Source organism: Ambystoma mexicanum, chromosome 7q, assembly GCF_040938575.1.
Source record: "Ambystoma mexicanum isolate Mex_15411 chromosome 7q, UKY_AmexF1_1, whole genome shotgun sequence".
NCBI lineage: Eukaryota > Metazoa > Chordata > Amphibia > Caudata > Ambystomatidae > Ambystoma > Ambystoma mexicanum.
In genome coordinates this window covers 139,858,235-139,873,886 of record NC_090941.1, presented here as the reverse complement: position 1 = coordinate 139,873,886, position 15,652 = coordinate 139,858,235, and the positions used below count along the sequence as shown (strand labels likewise).

General features: G+C 41.8%; 1 protein-coding gene across 2 annotated transcripts in view; it reads left to right on the top strand.

Moving 5' to 3' along the window:
• The window catches only part of ABCC4 (ATP binding cassette subfamily C member 4 (PEL blood group)), a 2,280,107-nt gene that overhangs the window by 603,871 nt on the left and 1,660,584 nt on the right, over positions 1–15,652 (top strand). For both annotated transcript variants that reach the window (XM_069639145.1, XM_069639144.1), the window contains exon 4: positions 11,756–11,980. In XM_069639145.1, the coding sequence (XP_069495246.1) occupies positions 11,756–11,980 (225 nt within the window). The remainder of the gene's footprint in view (positions 1–11,755; positions 11,981–15,652) is intronic.

Below are 15,652 nucleotides of genomic sequence, written 5' to 3'. Positions count from 1 at the left end.
CTTTTCACTTTCCTCAGCGACCAACTTTATGAAGAATATTTCTGTATTATGAAAGCTGAGTGCACTTGAGTGGATTGCGTTCTGAGCACATTCAACTTTCGCATTTGGCTTAAATAGTGAAGGTGTAGACCTCTGAACCACACTCCAAAATAAATATAACCCACTAGGGAATAAAGCAAAGAGAAAGTTTTGCAAGGATAACAAAGTTTTATATAATATTAATGCCAGCAAAGAACTCTGCTTCCCGAGAGCGCTCTGCCAAGAATTACACACTAAAAAGTCCAAACACATCATCAGTGATAAAATCGTATACAGTAGATATTCACGCAGCTGGTTGCGGACATATACTGAAGCCTGCTCCATAGCGGATGCCAGGTGTTAATTGGCTATTTCTTCCCAGTCGATCTTGGTGCACGTGCATCAGCTGGGTTCATCATCGCAGTGAAGGTCAGAGCGAACATTAGAAACACTCTTATCTTATCTAAGCTAAAAAACAGGAACTAGTTATTCACTCAATATGGCAGGCACCTGAACATCATAGGAAATGGGTGTCTAAGAGAAAGGGGGATACAATACAGTTATGTTGACCCCCCACATTCAGGGCTTCATTAATACCACAGCTTCTGCACCTAAAAGTCTCCTCCCAGGGGATTGATCTCTGATTTATCCTCCCTGGTACCTCATGTTACAGGGGACGTGTGTTGCTATTGGGAAGATATACAGTTGTGTGTGTTTGTAGATCTGTGGTCGGCACCTTGGGAGAGGTTAGGGCTTAGGGGTCGGGTCAGTGGAGGGTGGCTGGCTCCGGCCTGGCTGGGTGGAGGTCAGAGGCCCAATGGAAATTTAGTGGAGATGGAAGGTGCATCGCAGGGCCTGGTACTGTCTCATACTGTGTGCAGGGCACATTCCCGAATATGATACTAGACATTCGCAACAGTGGAGGGAGAGAAGGGAAATTGACTTCTGTGGGAACAGGGCTCGTGCGGAGCTGGCCTGGTGTGCTGATGGCTTGGCGCCTCTGTGTGAACTCGAGAGGCAAGCGCTGCAGCCCTCAGTATGTCTGTTCTGGGCCTAATATAAAATGGCGTTGCGGGGCACGGGAATGGCTAGAGCTATTCACCTATTTCTATGCACTATAGGGCTTTTATACGCACCCTTTCAAAACGCTGCTGCTAGAGCAGATTCCCGCCCTCCCCCTCGTGCCCACATGTCACCTGTGCTCAGAGAATTACACTGGCTCCCTGTGGAGAAGTGGATTCTGTTCAAATCACGTTGCATTGTCCACCGTGCCTTTTTATAAACAAGGAGCTGACTATCTCCAGGAAAAGTTCTCCCAATATGTATCTTCACGCGCCCTCCGGTCTCAGTCTGCTCTACTGTTATCAGTTCGTTGTATCAGGCTAGCTAAAATGGGGGGACGTGCCTTCTCTGTGGTGGCCGCAATGTCCTGGAACGGACTCACGTTTACACTGCGTGCTACTACTGACCATCTCTCTTTTCGACGATCACTCAAAACACTGCTCTTTTAGTCCCTGTTGCTCCTCCTCTCTCAGCGCCATGGTGCCCTCGGGTGTACGTGCACTTTATAAATCTGCCTAGCATAACATAACATAACCCTGGAGGTGAGGGCTGCTCCCCCCATGTCTTCGTATAGAGTTCAGCTAATGCGGACACGCCTAGTGGGTGGGATTGGATCATTTCCATCCCAACACTAGCACAAAAGCATTTTGCCAATTGGCTAATAGCCTTATATCCGGCTATAGAGGGCTATAATAGCTTACTAGCTGTTAACTGTATCAGAGACTGCTTTAAAGGTCCAAGTGACTATGAAACAGTCTTTCCATGAATAATACGTGCCTTCTTGAAATTTGTTCCTGAGCAATGCTAACATTTTTTATCTATCTGTTTCATTGTGTACCATTCTTGATACCCCGTTCATGCCTCTGCAAATAATGTAGCTGTACCAGGCCTGCACTCAATACATACTCATGCACTTCACCCACCGAAGTTTAACGGCACAGAAATTAAAAGCCCATATGGCCAGCGTAACAGATTGTGAAGAAACGCTTATGGAAAGCTCAGGAACAACAAAAGAATGCATATGATAAACGGTTTCTGTTGAGCAATCCATGTTGGTCCTCTTGTCCACTTTGGACGATAACATTATTTCCTAGTGGGACAGACCCTACAAACTATTAGTTTAGGGGACCTTTAGGTCCTATCTAACCTCCCAACCTGATAGATGGCAGAAAACCCAGGTTCATCATGTGAATCTCCTGAAGGAGTGGAGAGTAGATCCTAGTGAGTCCCCTACAGTCATGATGGCTGCCCTCCTCTCTGATTCGGAAGTTGAGAGTAAATTGATTCTTCTTGAGTTGCTACTATCGTATCAGGAAGACCTAGGCAACATTCTAGCTCAATTGCTGGAGGTATGTTCTGAACATACGTACTCCGGCAGGGAAGATCATTAACTTGAAGCCTTATAGGATCCCTGAGGCAAGGAAGAAGATTATTCAACATCAGAGAGAGGAGATGCTCAAGACTGACATTATTGAGCACTCTTGAAAGTGCCTTGTCCTCTCCTACTGTTATTGTAGCCAAACCTGATAACTTGTGGCGATTCTGTATAGACTTCCAAAAACATTGTATATCCATTTTTGACAACTATCCAATGCCTGGCATAGATGACTTAATCGAGAAACTAAGGGTGGCCAAGTATATTTCTACTCTCGATTTAATGAAGGGCTAATGGCAGGTTCCCCTAAATCTGACATGCAGCAAAAAGACCGCCATTTCCACACCTCAAGGCCTTTTCCAGTTTAAAGTGTTACCTTTCGGACTTCACTGAGCACCTGCCACTTTCAGAGACTTATGGATAAAGTTTTAAAACCATATTTAGTTTTCTGTGGGGGCCTACCTTGACGATATTATTGTACATAAAAACAGCTGGCAGGATCACTTGCACCACCTATATTCCATTACCCAGGCTCTTCGGAAATCCGGTCTTTGAGCAACCCCTTGAAAGGTTCACCTGGCCCAGTCAACAGTGAAATATCTAGGATACTTAGTGGGAAATGGCTTCATCCCTCCGCAGACAGAGAAGATGAAAGCATTACAACAAACTGCGACCCGCGAACACTAAACAAGATCTCCAAGCTTTTTTGGGTCGAACAGGCTATTATAGATGGTTTATCCCCAATATTCCACCTTGGCGGCTAACTTAACAGATAAACTAAAGCGCTCCCAACCCCAGAAGTTGATTTGGACAACACAAGATCAAGCAGGTTTTGAGGGCCTGAAGACCATCCTATGTCACAAGCCTGTTCTTAAGATGCCCAACTTTATTAAGGAATGTATCCTCCAAACTGATGCGTCAAAAACAGGGTTAGGGGCAGTACTGTCACAAGAGTACGGTGGAGTGAAACACCCAATCATATATACCAGCCGAAAACTCTTCCCATGAGAACAATCTTATGCTAGGGTAGAAATAGAAGCACTAGCAATAAAATGGGCCATCGCCCACCTGAGGTATTACCTCACAGGAAGGAAGTTTAAATTGATTACGGACCATTCCCTGCTGACCTGGATGAGCCTAAGAAAGGATACTAATCGCAGCATAATGAGATGCTTTCTGGATCTACAACTGTTCTGCTTCACAGTGGAACACAAAGGGGAAAGAACAGGAGAGTGTTGATTTTCTCTCGATAACCATGGGGAAGCCACCATCATAAGAGAAGTGGTATGCAGCAGGTTGCGGGTTTTCGCCTCTTCTCCCCAAGGGGCAACCGCCCCCATGAGGAACTCCCTAGACAAACCAATGCAATTGAGTATATGGGTCTATCTGGCAAGCTGAACAATAGGACACCGTTATCTTTTGCTGAAGACAATTAAAGAATATAACCAAGTGCACATAGATGCCTTTAATACAAGATGTATATGTAACTGTGCCAAGGAGGAAGAAAGGAGGAGAACCTGATCTGCCGGGGAAGCCCCCTGACATCATTATGCTAACGGGAGGGGTAGCAGAGGTCCGTTGCTGAGCCTGTGAGTTGTGGATGGTGAGAAAACGCAAATACAAGACGCTGGAAGGCCATCATCTACAGAAACGACAGGAGTGTCGGCAGGACCGAGAGAGCAATCAGCAACCCGAGGGCGGCTTGACCACGAAGTGGAAATGGTGGGCAGGACGCCCAAGGAACAACACAGAGACTGCCCAAACTTGAAGCGTATTTTGCATTTGAGCCGCGGTGCCAGAGCGGAGCAGGAATCTTACTCGGACCCATTGGCATGAAACTGAGAAGGCAAGAGAGAATCATCCCAAGCATTTGCCAAGCCAAACCACCGGACCCCAACAAGAGAAAGGTATTGGGGGAACCGGGAGAGGTGGCAGGACCGCAGATTATCCTTATCAGCTAAAACCCACCTCAGTCACGATAATGGGAACATCGAACTAAAATTGTGTTGTAAGCAAATGATGAAGGTCCCTGAGGGGAAAGAGAACTATTGTATGAAGGTGAAGCTTTATCCCAGTACACAAGACTGGGTCCTAAATAACAGCCAAAGTCAGAATAAAAGTCAACATCCTGGAAGGGAGGAGCTAAACCCATAACTCTAGGATTCAAGCAGTAAAGGAAGATGCATTATAATATTAAGAATTGATGGTGAAGATGGCCTAGAAGAGAGGGTGTGGGGGGGAATACCCCAGGCACGTACTACTGAAAGGAGGACCTGGTAAATAATATAAATCAGAAACTGAGTGTCAAAGGGTACAGTGGAGGAGCCTATAACCTGCGAAATACAGAAAGCAAGGGAGGTACAAGTGTGCTTGAACAGCTAAAGGAACTGATCAAAGAAACTGCCTGCTTTCTGTGGGACAAAGACATAAACCTTAACTGGTGAATGAACTGGAGAGGCCAGGAGAAGAGAAGACTTCCCTTGCTCTATTTAAGTTAGTGTCAAATAGTATAGTGGTAGGGCTTGATAGGGTCAGTTGGATCGAGGATAATATTCTTTTGGACTTTACTAAAATGGAAAAGCAGCCTTAGTTTCTTAGTTAGGAAATGTATTCCCTCTAGTGATAGGGACACTCAGGCCTTTTCATATAAGTTTTTTTAACACAAACCTCAAACATTTCTTCCGTGTGTCCAACTCCTTCCAACCCTCCACAGTACATATATGTTGACATTTTAAATTATGAACTCTGGTGTTAGATAGGGATGGTAAAGTTAATATTAGGCTATGGTGCTGCCCTTAGTCTCTAGTTAAGGATATGTTTTAGATTTGTTTTACTGTGTTTTCATTATTAATGACTTTAATACATGATTAATGAATGTATGTAGTGTTTAATGAATTCATGAAATGTTTTATTTTTGTTTTCAATTATGCTTGTAAAACCTTGATGGCTTTGTCAAAATAAAGTAGTAATAATAATAACACATAGTGCCATTGTCCATCTCTTATAGATACTTTGAGCCATGATTGAAAATGTAATTTTAAGGATATTGCATAACCTAAAATGCACACATATCTCTAATGGGGAGGAGCTGTTTTTTTTTCTTTAAACTCATGCAATAAAATGATTTGTCGATTTTGGAACTAATCCACCCAGCAATTGTATGTACAATTTAGACATGGTTTCTATGTAACATTTTTATAAATCCACAGAGGTGCACTACTATTAATACTGAGTTGTAATATACTTTTCTAAATCAAATCTTTAACATTCTGATATATTTCAGGTTCCCTAGGTTAGTCCCGAGCTACAGTAATATAGTGGCGAGTGTATTATATGACGACCATGTCACGTGTGATCTCAAACTAGAGTATATCATTTCTCATGTTGTAATGTAGGAGCCGTTTTGGAATATGCTGCAGTTGATGCTCCATATAACATGTATACTGACAACGATGCTCTTGGCCCTACCCCTGAATGTCTCAAATGTACGCTTACCTCAAATAGAAACCAAAAACCGCTCAATGCAGGAATTGGGAACCAGCTGTATGAACAGCCTCCCGTCCTGCATCTGCATGATATGTCGAGAGCTCATCACGTGACAATCACGTAACGTGACCCACTCTCAACCTACAATGTTCCGTTTCTTATGTGATCATACCGCAGCCTTTTTTAAATGTACTGCATCTAACTGAGGATTATATTGCATATAGTTTATATGCTTGTTATGGCTCAAGCATACAGTTCTTAATAGCTCCAGGGAGTTCTCTATGTAACCTTTCTCAGCAGTTACTTCCCATCATAAAACAGTCGTTACAGGGAGAAGAGGGGGGTATCTTTTGACCATCGCACATCTTGTTGCTAATGTCTTCCAAGCACAAAGAGTGCTTGCCTCCACATTAACTTCTCAAGTTTGTTTTGTCTCATCTATTATAACTCATAGGAGACATGCTGGAGCTGATACAGCCCTTTCTATTTGATTGTGTGGTCTGTCCTGAGACGTGGTGTACCAAAATGATAGCCAATGAGCTTAAGTTACCAAATATATTTCCATATCTGAAAGGTCCATTCCCCCTTTTTCTACCAGCGCTACAAGTCTATCCCAACCGACCCTTGCCGTTTTGACTGCCCAAAATAAGAACTAGGAGGGCAATTTTTCAGTGATTTTAAAAAACATTTTTTTCAGAATGATTGCTACATTGAGTGATAGGTATAACAATCTGGGGAGCATGAGAGGGACTACTACCTCCATACTTGCACTTTTTCTTTTTAAACTTGATTTTTATTAACATTTCTTATATCAACAACCAACAGCATTCAACCAATGGAAACAAAAGTAACCAATGGGTAGTGTCCTTGTCGGGTTTCAAGAGTAGGGTTATTATTGCCTCTTTTGTTTGCCTGGCAGGCCCGCCTCCCCATCTAAAGCCTCTTAATAATTATTAATGAGTTAGGGAATTATCAATCCTCAGCAGCTATATAGAACTTGATGGTCCATCTGTATCTGGTACCTTCAGCCCCTGAAATTTCCCAATTGCAGATTTTATTTCTTGAATCGTGAGGAGCTTATTGAGGGCTTCCTTTTGGTTTTCACTTATCCAATAGAGATCCATCCCTGACTAATAACTTAAAATCTAGTAGTATTAAGTTTGCATAACACCTAAACAAAATCCTTTCAATATTTGGATCATCATAATGAGGATTCCCTTCCTCGTCGGACAACTTGTGAGATAAGGGTGGCTTGTGGGCTGGACTTAAACAATCACACAAGTGTCTGACCCAGTCTTTGCTCCTCACCATACCTCTGTGCCGACCTTTGTCTCCATAAAAACCTAATCTCTCTATCTGCTGTTTCCCTTAACTTCCTTAAGGTACCTGGTATTGCAACCATTATGGTGTGACTCTGTTCCAATTATATTAATAATTGTTGACACTTGCCCAGATCTGATCTAATTAATTGGTGAACCCTAGCTTCTTTTGTGATGCAAACACCTTGTATAAAGCATTTGAATGCTTACAACAGTGTTTTGTAAGTCCCAACTGAGAATTTGTCAATTTAAAACGATTCAGATATCTCTGCCTGCACTTCATTCTGGAGGCTATCATCTAGGAGAGCTTCTTCTTTAAGTCGCCACCTAGATGCTTTATATCGTTTCTTGGGAATTGCTATCTCAACTATAACCGGGGATTGGTCAGATAGGGTGTGCACACAAATTCTACTGTGCACCACGCCTCTAAACGTTTTATCTGAGAGAAGAAAGAGGCTTAGTATGCATTCAGAGTCATGGACTGATAAATAGAAAGTGAACTCTTTTGGGCTAGGATTATGTAACTTTTCTCAGCCTTTGTGCCGCTCTACACGCCCATTTTTCCCCCCTGTTGATGTGTCATTAAGAACAGTATTAAAGTCACATCCTCCGATTATTTCCAAATCCATACATATTTGGAGATTATTCCCCGATCTGTTCAAAATACTCAGGTGAGTCAAAATTAGATGCATAGCTAGCCATAAACGTGACTGCCCTTTCATTTTGCCTCATTCTATTAATGTTCTGCCATCTGTATTCTGGAAGACCTCTTGCATCCTTCAGCCAATTGAGACGTACATTAATATTGCCACTCCTGTGTCATAAGAAGGAAGAGAAGCAAAATACGAATAGCATCATCTTTTCTTCACAAGCCACCCTCAGTCTCTTTTATAAGGTGTGTTTCTTGCATCAATACAACTTTTGCTTTGTGCCGCTCTAGATATAGTAATAATGTCCTTGCCTTGATTGTATGGTTGAGCCCAAGTAAGTTCCATGTAATTATTGTGATTCCAGGGATTGTGGTGTCAACTCTGTTATTGCCTCTCAACATCATGGAGGGAATTTTCTTCTGTAACTACTGACAACTCCCCAGGTTAATACAATTTCCTCCCCCTGTGGTATGTTTCTCTTTTAACTTCACACAAGAAGCTGTTCCAACCGCCTTTCCCACCCGCGCCCAACAATTTCACCAACACTTTCACATTAAAATCCACATATATCCGCTTACAAAATAACAGAACACTCCTTAACATTAGTACCCATTGAACCAGCTCTCACACCCTCACTAACCCACCCACCCACCAATGATCTGTGGCACTCTTCCCAATTCCCTCTTCATAATTAGAACAGTGGCAAACACTGGGTAGCACCAATTTGCCCCATAGCAAATCCTAGGGTCAGGCACACAATCTGTATGTCACATAAAGGATCAATTAGCCTGCTGGAATTGAACTAATTACATCTTAAAATGTTACACACGAGCTGACACATTGGTTTCACTTATTGACAGAGGACCCTCTTTCTATACCCACAGGGTGTCCTCCATTTTTTCCTGGCCCTTCAGATATTCCATCAAGGAATTCACTTGCCGCCTACAGAGTTGAAATTTGTTTTTCATTTTTCCTTTGAAATGTAGTCTTAACTTTAACTTTCCTGGGGACATCATAGGATATTGGATTGTTCCCTTCTTGAAAGTTTTTTTTGCCTGTTTGCAGTGCTGTAGTGAAGTCTGGAAAGAAGGCGACCTTGTCCCCTATATATGATGAAGTAGCTTTCTCCCCTGCTTGGTGTAGTAGAACATCTCTGCCACGTTAGTTATGTATCCTTGCACTGATCGAGTGAGGTGGTCTTCCAGGTGTTAGTTTCACAGTTGGAGAGCTGTAATCCCTTTTTACAATAAATACTGGTGATAGTTGTGATTTATCCAGCACCTTTGGATATGAGTAAATCAACGAACGTCTTCATGTTACCAACGGGGGCAGATTCAGAGACCCCACATATGCAGAGGTTATTGCATCTGGAATGCCCTTCTAAGTCTTTGTTCTTGGCTTCTATTCTTTTTAAGATTTTAACTATCCACGTAATCTCCCTCTAAAAAATCTCAGACATATCAACTTTAGAGACCCGGTTTTCTAGTTCCCCAGAAGTTCAACTTTACATGTCAGGTTATCCAGTTTGCAATCATTGTTGTTTATTCGAGCTTTTAATTTCATAAACATTTCTATTATGCTCCGTTCCTCTTTTCTGCCTGTCTGGCCATTTTCCTTATTCAGCCGCGGACTTTGGCCACCTTCTGGCCATCTCCTTTTGTATGTACATGATATGATATGGCATTCGTAACGCTCCTGTGAAGGATATCATAGGATATTGGATTTGTTTACACTGGAGTCTCTTGTTCACTTACAGAAAGTATTTTTGCCTGTTTTGTCCAATTTACCAATTTCAAAGAAACACTGACCGTTTGAGTCCAAGTGAATATCAGCGAGCACTTGGGAATATACAGACTCTCCAGAGGATACCTATTATATTAGTTATTTGTAGGACCGTTTACCTCCTTATTTATGCAGATGCTTCACTAACAGTGCTGCATTTCTTAGTATTTGTAGTGTGGCACTTGTACACGGGCCAATTCACAACATTGGGGGTCATTCCGAGGTTGGAGGTAAGGAATTACCGGCACCGGTAAGGGTGCCGATGCCGGTAATCCCTTACCTCCGTATTCCGAGGTCCCTTTGCGGGTCCTTCCTTACCTCCTGCTTTTAGCAGGAGTAAAGTACGGGACCTGCAAAGGTACCTCGGAGGTAATTACGGTACCGTAATTTACGGTGCCGTAATTACCTCCTTCCCCATTCCCATTGAGCCCTATGGGGCAGAAATGGAAATGGGAATGGGGAAGGGCAAAAGGTGAATGGGGAATTACCGGTCCCTCCAACCCTGGAATGGACTGGTAATTACTCCATTCACCATGCCGGATTTGGGACGGTTTCGGAGGCAACCATGGAGCTAATTACTCCATGGTTAGCTCCAAACCCGGAATGAGGCCGATTGTCTGTATTTGCTGTTACTCGGCCTTCTTTGTGTGCGTCCCCAATGTGCCATGCTCCCAGATGGCATCCTCTGGAAAAACATGATCTGTAATATTGCCACCACGATTCCTGCATGGGGAAGTACACCAGCATGGCCCCAGGGTTTAGTGGCAGGGAAAGCCAGGCAGTGGCACGCTGGACCAATCCACTCACTTAGGCCCGTTTCATCGCTCTATCCAGGTTGCACGATCTCTGAGCTGAGGCCGCCCGCGCCTGCCTCCATCTCAGGGAGTGAGATTCCTCCACACACCCGGTGCATTGGACACTGCAGGGAAGCCACAACAAGAGCCTCTTGTGCAGAGCACCATGGGCATAGGCTTGCCGCCGGCAGCTGTCGCCAGAAGACCTCTGCACCTCCTGGTGCTCCCAGTCAAATACTGGCACATTTCAGCCGTGGTCCTGTTGTCCTCCCCATACTGTCTCCCCGCAGGACTTGGAGGGACAGGGACGCAGCACCAGCCTCCTCACCTCCTTATTCTGTTGAGGTGGACGTCACCCTGGGGTGCTCTCCGGAGTGGGCCGATCACCACTACTGACTAGTGGCTTCTTCACTCATGCACCCGCCAACACTACAGTTCAATGCGCCCCGGGGTGTCTGCAACTTTTGTTATTTCATTCAGCCCACGATCTGGCCGCAGGAAGCAGGATAAATGTACACTGCTGTGGGTGCATTGAGAGCGCTAGAAAATTGCAGCCATCTTGCTGTGGGTTCCCTAGCACCCACATGTGCAAATAGCATTAAGGACGATGGGTGCAGACCTACCTATCCTTTAATCCCCCCAACCCTTGGTGAAAGCCCTCGCTTTGCTCTAGCCTATCACCCCGGGCTGGCAGGACATTAGTGTCTGGTAAAGCCTGCTCCATGGTCATTTATGCTTGAATCAAACCTAATATTTTACCCATTATTTGTGCTTTTCATTCCTCTTGCCCAATTGTAGGTGTCATTGATCACAAATTTTGGGATTCATGTTTTGCTGTTAATTGCTTTTCTTCATTTCTACTGAGCAACACTCCTTTCAATATTCTCAACAAAATGTTGATCATTTCACTCTTCCTCCCTACCACACTTATGATGTTGTTATCCACAAAACCTGTTCCCATTAGCGATGCACACATGCTTCTCTTGCTTGCGGGAATGAGGAAAGGGGGCTAAGTGATTGGACTAATGTTGACTTTTATGTGTCCAATCCTCGGAGATTATTTTGGCTAAACCAATGCTGATCTCTTTATACTACCATTTGTCTTTGAGAGCAGTATTTTACACAGCGATTTATATTAGTATTTTCGGTTACATGTGACCTTTCTTTTTAATGTTCCTTAAATATAAACATCACAGTTCCAGTGCACGTCTATTGATTTATACTTGGAAATATGTGATAATAAAGTTCTCATTTTTGTTTTTCTTTTAGGAGAGCGTTAAAGTAATCCAGCCAATATTTTTAGGAAACATCATCTTGTATTTCGAGCAATCAAATCTCAATGACAAACCAGCAATGATTACGGCTTACATCAACACTGCTCTTCTTTCCCTCTGTGCACTGAGTTTGGCTGTATTGCACCATCTTTATTTTTATCACGTTCTCCGCTGTGGTATGAAGCTGCGAGTTGCCATGTGTCATATGATTTACAGAAAGGTAAGAGAACTATGAACTGTCCAGGAATAGGAATGTATGTATATTTGAGTGACTATCTTCCCAATGCGATGTGGGTTTAGCCCACAATATTTGGACTATTTCAGTATGTTGGGTACAAATATCTCAGAAAACGGGCCTGAGTGGACTTTTTCTGTATGTTGAGTACACATATCTAAACTTGATTTTGTGTAAAAATGTCAGCGAACATTGAATGACTTCTTATGTTTTGAAATGATGCTGTTTTACTTTTTATGTGAAATAAACATCACAAGCTCACCAAATGTTGAAATCTTTCATTAGATCTCGTTTGGGATTGTCCCTTAGAAGTACCCAGGTATTTCTTTGATTCACTTCGAGGAACCAACACAGGTGTTCTAGCGCACAATGAAACAGTCATATAATTGCTGCATAGCTAGGATATTTTCTTGCATCACTAGATGAATTGTTCCATAACAAGGTTCATTCTTGAATAATTGTTTTGTCACATTGTTTGATTGTTACATAGCCAGATTTTTTGTTACATGGCTGTCGCATAGCCATATTTATGCCATGTATAGCTGGATTAATTGCTGCATTGCTGGATTCTGTGTTGCATTGTCATAATAATTGTTGCATAGCAGGATTTGATGTGATTTAGCCAGATTATTTTCTCATATCAATAAATTGTTGCATAGCTAGAATAATTCTTCCACAGCTATATTATTTGGCATCACTGAATTAATTCTAAGACATGAATACCTTATTAGTGCAGGTGTTTTTAAAACAATACGACAGAGGATCTTGCAAAAAGGCATACCTTTATTAGGCTAGCTCTATATTTTTGTCTGCTAACTTTCAAAACTTGCGAGGGTCACCTCTACTCTGTCCAGGACCGGGGAAACGTAAGATACATCACAACAAAGTGTCCTGGCAGGAAAAAAGACTGGATTGTTCTAGCGAGATGAATCACTAGATTTACACCTTAGTGTTGAAAATTCACTGCGTTTGTTTATACCTGTCTCACCCACATTTGTAGGGAGTGCGTTTGGCTATTCTGCATACATTTAAACCAGAAAAGTCATATTTTATCAATACATTTGTCACTTCAAATACATTTATTGAGTTAATTTACAATGACATAACATGTATTAACATGTTTTAGGCTTCAAAACTTGTGATGTAACTTTCAGAACCTGCCTGCCTGTGGGATGACCTGTTTTGTCTTGACACCCAGCAGACAAATATGTGCATTTAGCTTAAAGACATAATTTCTGAAAGATCCTCTCTTGCTCTTTGCTTTAAAAAATGACAGATGAATTGTTGCATACCGAGATTAACTGTTACATAGCTTGATTATTTTCTCGCATCACTAGATTAATTGTTGCATAACTAGATTACTTGTTTAGCAAGATTAATTTCTCACAACACTAATAGAATTGTTGATTAATTGCTGTTTAGCTAGATTATTTTCTTGCATTGCTAGATTAATTGTTGCATACCTCGATTTATTGATACATATTTGCACATTTTCTTGCTTCACTAGATTTGTTGTTGCATAGCTAGAGTCATTGTTGAATATTTGCATATCACTAGACCTATTAATGCATAGCTGGATTTATTTCTGCCTCACAAGGGGTTTTGCTTCCATCACAAGAATAATTGCTACATTGTTATAGCGCATTGCTACATTGTTATAGCGCATAGCTAGATTAGTTATGGCCTAGCTAGATATCATGTGGCCAGGATATTTTCTCTCTTCACTAGATTCATTGTTGCAAACCCATATTAATTGTTAGATTACTAAATCAATTGTTGCACAGCTAGATATACTGTTCAATGGTTAGATTATTTTTTGAACATCTAGATTAATTGTAGCACTGCTAGATTTCTTATTGCACATCTGCATTGTTTCACCTCCAGATGAATTCATCTATTTCACACTCTGGTTGTTCAGAGGATTTGTTGCACCACTAAATTAATTCTCACATCGCTGGATTAATTAGATTATCCATTACTCAGCACCAGTAGATTCATTGCTGCCCAATTGGAGTTGGTCACCTAGATTAATTATTGCACCACCAGATAAACTCTTTCGTAACTACATTAATTGTTGCACCACTAGACTAGTCATTGCACAGCATCATTAGATTAATCATTGTCCAACTATACTCCACTTGTTGGATTCCCCAAAATAATTGTTGTGCCACTTCATACACTGCTGTATCACTACATTCAGTGTTGCACAGCTATAATAATTGGTGCTGGGCTTTACTTCTCTTATTGGCTGCCCCACACTAAGTGCTGCACCACTAGATTAACTCTTGCCTCACTAGACTAATTGTTGCACAGCTTTATTATTATTGAACTGCTAGATTAATTGTTATGCAGCTAGATTCAGTGCAGCATTGGTGGATTATTTATTGCACAGCTACATCAATTGTTTAGTTGCACTTCATTCATTGGTATTCCGAGAACAATTCATTATTGCACCATTACATGAATTCTTGCACCACTAGATTAGCTTCTGCACAATTATATTTTTGCACAACTAAACTCTGCTCTGTAGTATCCCCAGATTAATTAGTTGTTGAACCACTAGAGTGTTCCCATATCAATAGATGAATTGCTGCACTGCAAGGTTCATTGTTGCATAGCTGGATTAGTTGTTGCATTCCTAGATTACTCATTTCACAGCTACATTGATTGTTGCACCACTAGACTACTTCTTTACCAACTGTACTTCATTCCCTAATTGTCCAGAGTACTTATTGCACCACTATATTAATTCTTGCATCGTTGGATTAAGTGTACCACCCGTTGACTAATTGTTGTCCTACCATACCCTGTTATTTCGTATCACCTGATTAATTAATTTGTGCTCGACGAGATTATTCTCATAAAACCAAATTTTCCGTTCCACAGCCACATTGTTGTATAGCTGGATTATTTTTTGCATCGCTAGATTAGTTTGTTATCCAACTGCACAGTGTGCTTTGGTTGCCATGGAATATTTTTTTTCTACCACAACGTGAACTGTTGTTTTTCCATGTAGACAACCCAGAGTAACTGTTGCGTTACCAGTTAAACAGTTGCACCACTCGATTTAGTGTGCTACTGTGCTTTTGCTATTAATATTGCACTGACAGATTGTTGTTTGACTGAACCTCACTCCTTGCTTTCCTTACTGTAATTATTATCCAAATGTGTCTTTATTGGTTGCCCTAGATGAATTGTTGTACCTCCTAGATGAATTGCTGCCCCGGTGTATTCTGTTCTGTGGTGACCCCAGATAAATGATTGCCAACTTTCATAATTAACCCCCCACTATACCTCAATCCCTATTTGTCCTAAATGTATTATCGCTCAGTTATTTTGCTGCCTGCGAGTCCTAGATCATTTGGTGTCCCACTGTTTCATTGTATCTTGTTGTCTCAGACTTTTAGACTGTTACTAGCAATATTAATTATGACCACTCCTACTTTGCTCTATTATTTTGTGCCCTAGTTTTCCCAGATTGTTTTTTAGCCCCAATTTATTTTGCTCTTTAGTTGGCCTAGATTAATTGTTGCCCCACAGTATCATGTTCCCAGGCTGTCCCAGATTAGTTTTCACCGAGCCTATTAATTGTCACCCTACTGTACTTTCTCCATTACCGTGTTCAACCCCCACCTCCCCACCTTAAGCACAAGCCCC